Source organism: Miscanthus floridulus, unplaced genomic scaffold, assembly GCF_019320115.1.
Source record: "Miscanthus floridulus cultivar M001 unplaced genomic scaffold, ASM1932011v1 fs_620_1_2, whole genome shotgun sequence".
Taxonomy (NCBI): domain Eukaryota; kingdom Viridiplantae; phylum Streptophyta; class Magnoliopsida; order Poales; family Poaceae; genus Miscanthus; species Miscanthus floridulus.
In genome coordinates, this window is record NW_027097026.1 from 16,857 (window position 1) to 21,916 (window position 5,060).

The 5,060-nt window shown below is 48.6% G+C and overlaps 1 protein-coding gene across 2 annotated transcripts; it reads right to left on the reverse strand.

Annotated features, from left to right (window-relative positions):
• Positions 1–988: 988 nt before the first annotated feature.
• On the reverse strand, positions 989–4,692 carry LOC136532436 (UPF0496 protein 1). Of its 2 annotated transcripts, none has more exons than XM_066525032.1 (2): positions 3,386–4,692; positions 989–1,358 (listed from the first exon to the last, which is right to left on the reverse strand). In XM_066525032.1, the coding sequence occupies exon 1, from the start codon at positions 4,550–4,552 to the stop codon at positions 3,401–3,403; it is 1,152 nt and encodes a 383-aa protein (XP_066381129.1). In that variant the 5' UTR covers positions 4,553–4,692; the 3' UTR covers positions 989–1,358; positions 3,386–3,400. The 2 variants fall into 2 exon arrangements, with proteins under 2 accessions (XP_066381129.1, XP_066381128.1); XM_066525031.1 differs by having other exon boundaries at positions 3,381–4,692.
• Between the last annotated feature and the right edge of the window lie 368 nt (positions 4,693–5,060).

Consider the following 5,060-nt stretch of genomic DNA (forward strand, 5'->3'; position numbering starts at 1 on the left):
GTAACCTGTTCATGGATCCTTGATTCAGCGACAGTGTTAGTCGTGATTCAAGCGTACCTCGTGCTTCCTCTTGCTGAAACAAATAGTAGGACGGTAGGACCCGATCGCGGCAACGTTGACCTCAGTTTCTCCCGTCTCTGGCTTCACGGATCAAACAGCTGGGACACGCACGGTCACAGACGAGCTGGCGCCGCGGCCATATCGGCGGGGCACGTGCGCGCCACCCACCGTCGCGGATTCCTAGTTCCTGTAGCCGTCCACGTGCGTGCGTGCAGCGCAGTGCCGTCGCGCGCGCGGTCCTACGCCTCTGTTGCGTATCGAAGGCCGCGGCCAGCCTCGCGGCGCCCGGACTCGACGACATCCGCCGCGTGGAGGAGAGAGCGCCACAGAGGGAGGGCGTACGGCGCGTGAGCTCTGCCCGGCTTTCGTCCCGGGCCGAGGATTCAGAACGTGTGGGCTGAGAGCGCCTCCATCATATGGAAATACCTCATCAGGCAATCTGGCCCAAGCAAGGAAAACCTCCTTTACGTATGCAAATGACCAAAACGGCCTGGTCAGCCCATCCAATCTCGCATCCGTTGCGTCTCGGCACCGCGTTCCTTCTACGATCCGAGCCGACACGCGACTAAGCGGGCCCCCCCCATTCCCCGGGGCTTGTGACTTCAGGCGAGACGCGGCGCGGTGGGGACGCACGGACTGGGCTCGGGACGGCAGCTCGGTTCCTCGCCTCCTCGGTGGAGTACGCCTGCCGCGCCCGGGGTCCAACCGTCCAAAGCTTTCCATGTTCCTGTCTTCCTGATAGCGATCGTTTCGCCGGAACACTATTCAACAGGCGGGCTCCAAAAACCCAACAATCTACGAGGACGTAACAGGCGCACCACGAACAGTCTTGGTAGATTACAGCAACAGTAACCAATCAAATATCCAAGGCGCCAAACAAACAATGACTACAGCTTAGCCCTTCATTCACAGGCACAGAGGGCGCACAAGTAAAACCTCTTTTGTTGATTCTTAATTTCAGACCCGGAAGAAACAGGTGCACAGCACAGTACTCCCAGTGCCAAACACACAGCAATTATCCACCGAGACATACAGGAATATAAGTAAACACCCTTAGCAGATTTAACTGGTAACCTAAAAATATAAGTAACCGACCATAAAAAGAATGGTAACCAGAAAAGAACCACCATTCCGGTGGCCTTAACCATAAACACTAAGATTTGGACAGTGGACAGTTATACAAATTCTTCTTCACATAAGTCCTCGACCATTATTTGTTGCTTTAGGACAACGGCCACTTTGTTTGCTTGCTCGTCTCAGCCACAGACTCTTCCATGCGCATCACTATCAATGAGTCCCTGCAGAACCATAGAAAAATGATGAGTTCAAAGCTCTTCTTATGGATCAATGATTTCACAAGAAAAATATACAGTTAGGACTTCGCACAAAGGTGATACAAAATTTTGGCACTTATCCAATAGCCTTTAGCAATTTTGTATGATGCAAAATTTCAAGCAGTTTCAAATAAAATTTAGCACTTCTGATCCACAAATCGGATATTAGATCGAAGGAACAGCCAATTCCATGCAGCCATATATGGAGGTAAGCGAACATGGATGGTGAGCTCATTAGGTTATCAAAAGAAGAGAAAAACGACCTCATTGCTCATCCCACTATGACAACTAGTTGACCACTGTGCAACATGGTTAATTTCTAAAAGAATTTTAGAGCAATTTTTAGAACTGTAGTTATTCACCATTATTGCTATGCTCAAAATGGGGGTTATATTATCAGAAAAAATTAACAAAACATGGAATAGTTTCTGATCTTTCAATTGAACATGACATCTCAAGCAAGACAGGATGTATTTTTGACATGGTAGCAAATCGAACTGAGTGCTGAAATTTGGCCGAGTTTGTTTTTGGCCACGCTACTCTAAAATCAGAAGTCTTTGACCATCAAAGTATCAATACTAAACAAATTTAACCATCTAGTTGGTTTCAAAGGTGGCATAATATTTTCTAACACCGATAGACACATTATATTTTTAGAAAAAATGGTACTGGTTTCAATTTTTCTGATTTAAAAGAAATTAGTTATGGTTTTTGGAAAATACACCAGTTTTAATTATTTTTAGAAAATACAAAACCACCTCTGAAACCAACTAGATAGCCAAATTTATTCGGTATTGATAGTTCGGTGGGCAAAGATTTTGGGTTTTGGAGTTGCATGGCCAAAATCAAACTTGGGCAATAGATGGCAAAAAAAAGGACTTTTCCCTTAGGAAAAAAATGGAGATACATCTTGTGCTATTTAATGGAATTAATACAAATAATAATAGCATTCTCTAAAGAAACACGTATACAGATGAAATGCGAGAAACTAGAAGTTTAGTTGATCCAAATAATGTGGGCAAAATGTGTAAAAAGTGCAAATAGTTCATGAACATATAAAATTGGTATTCAATAAAAAGAAAAAGATCAGAAGATGAATTGCTAATATTTTGCTGCCCTTTAGGATCATAGAATCCTTATTTTTATGGAATAGGAGGGGTTTGTTTACGCCTCTACTGATTATATATTACTTCAACAAAAAAGTTATGCACACAAAGAAAGAAAGAAAAGAATACATATATCACTGGAAGCTATCCTAGTCATTCACTAATTTGGGGAAAGTATTTATTCTGAATTTGAATTTGGCAGCAGCCAGAGTCGGGGTTGCAGTTGTTGAAGATATAGTCAATACAGGTTGGATGATAGAGGATCTTACTAACTCTTATGCATTAAAGAAAGAAAAAGGGTCAATCCTGAGATGTTCTCTTGTACAATCAAACATTTGAATTAAAAATGTCGCTTCACTTAGAAGCACAGATGACTTGAGCAAACAACAGAGACAACATCTACACGTCTGGAACACGGCAACAACCACGAAGCCTAGGCAACGACATATTGTTTTTCTTTGTCAAGGGACTACAGAAATTTGGACATTTCAATACTTCAAGAAAAGTGGAAGTTAAGTTCAATAGCACGACTGTTAAGTGCTAAGTCAGAGGACCTCTGTGGATCATGATCATGACTCATATATTACGTCTACTACTAGCAGTAGAGTTTTATAATATGTTTATTTATACCTAGAATTGAATTATTCATGAAAACAGAACAGGTGAGGGGAAACTGCAGTAACGCCAACAATAATCTTGCACAGTAGAAAGGGGGGAAAAGAAATAATCAAGTATGAAAATGAAAGTACAGATACCATGAATCAAATGATAATGAAATCGATTTGACTCATTCACACTTTCCTAAAGGTGCATCTCTTATGTACATTCCATCACAACATTACCAAGAGTACATGGCTTATATATCTTAAGACATCCATACCTTACATTTTCCCTTATTTTTCAGTTTGGATGTCGGATGATCCTTTGCAGCACGACGGTCCTTGCCCGTCGGATATCCCGGCTACACCGGTCTGCTTGCTCCCCAAGATCCTCGACACTCTTCATGAAGTTTTCCAGCTTCTTCTTGATCTCCTCAACCCCAAATTTCACCGCCTCCTCATCCCGCTCTGCAAACTCTACGCAGTCTACCATTGAGCTGATCTCCACCTCCACCCGATTGATGAGGACTCTGATACTGTCCAAATCCTTGATGGCAATGAATGTGCCAACCTGCATTGCGCTCACCACCTCCTTCTGTCCGCGGAGCGCGTCCTGATACCCTTTCAGCAACGAATCGATCCACTTCCCCATAGATCCCAGCGGGACTGCAGCAGCCGCGGCCAATGCCGCGGCTACAGGCGGGGCAGCGATAGCCGCGGCAACCACCGAGCAGATGAGCACGGCCGCGAACGTGGTCGCGAAGATGATGCTTGACACCCGGCGCCACGCCTTGATGGTCTTGATCTTCTTGTCGAGCCGGTGCTTGCGCTGCTGCAGCTTCTCCAGCATGGCCAGCTGCTGCCGGTAAACGGCCTGGAAGGCGGCGAAGAACTCGTCCGTGAAGGGGTCCCCGGCCGCCTTGAACTGGCGCAGCTCGTGCAGCGTTCGCGCGTACCGGGCGGAGGGAGCGGCGGCGGCGGCGTCGTCGCTGGCTTCCTCGTCGTCGAAGCGCTGGAGCGCGACGTGGAGGAGGAGCTGGGAGTCGCGGGCGCGCTTGAGGCACTTGTCGAGTGCGGTGCAGAAGTCGAGGGTCTGGAGGCTGCTCTCGAAGTAGTCTTCGACGAGGTCGAACAGCTCGGGGCTCTTCCAGATGTCCTTCTTGCAGTCGAGGATGACGCGCACCACCTCCTGGTTCATGTCGAGGAGGCAGCCGGTGACCTCGCGGAGCGAGTCCAGCGACATCGACCGCACCTCGACGCCCACCGCCAGCGTCGAGATGGCGCGGCTCGTGCGCCGCTGCAGCGTCGTGTCGAACGTGCGCAGCTCCGGGTCCGACCGGCATGCTGCCTCGTATGAGCTCAGCTCTTCCGCCGGCGCGGCCTCGGGCGGCAGCGCCGGCTCCGAGGGCCCCGGACGCCTGTTGCTGCTGCCGCTGCTGCTGTTGTTCCCCATTGCCGGAAGCAAAGGCGACACACTCAAATCAGGACCCAAAAAGGAAGAGTTTTCCCCCCCCTTTGGAAGGATGAAATCAAGAAACGATGAATCAAGAGGCGCTTCGGCAACTAGGTCGGATCAAACCAGCGAGTATTGGCGGAACCCCCAAATGCTAGCAACCTAAGGGGTCTCCGAAGAACCGAATCAAAAGAAAAACTCCGACAGCTCAGGAAATTCAAGGACTGGATTTGGCGGAGCAAGCGAACGCCGCGAGCTTTATCTCAGGGATCGAAGGCGCGTTGCGTCAGACCAAGCGCGAGGTTTCGGGGAAGCAAGAAGAATGGATGCATTGCAGATGCAGGGGCCAGGAAGGGGGGGATGGATTTGTGGTGCGGTGCCGGTGCGGGGATGACGTCAGGCGAGGAGGTGGAAGAGGGTGGGTGATGTGGGGATGTCTTGTACGCATGACGAAGGAGATGGGGCGGGGTTGGCAATGGCCATCGCCGGAAGCAACCCGATGCTTGTC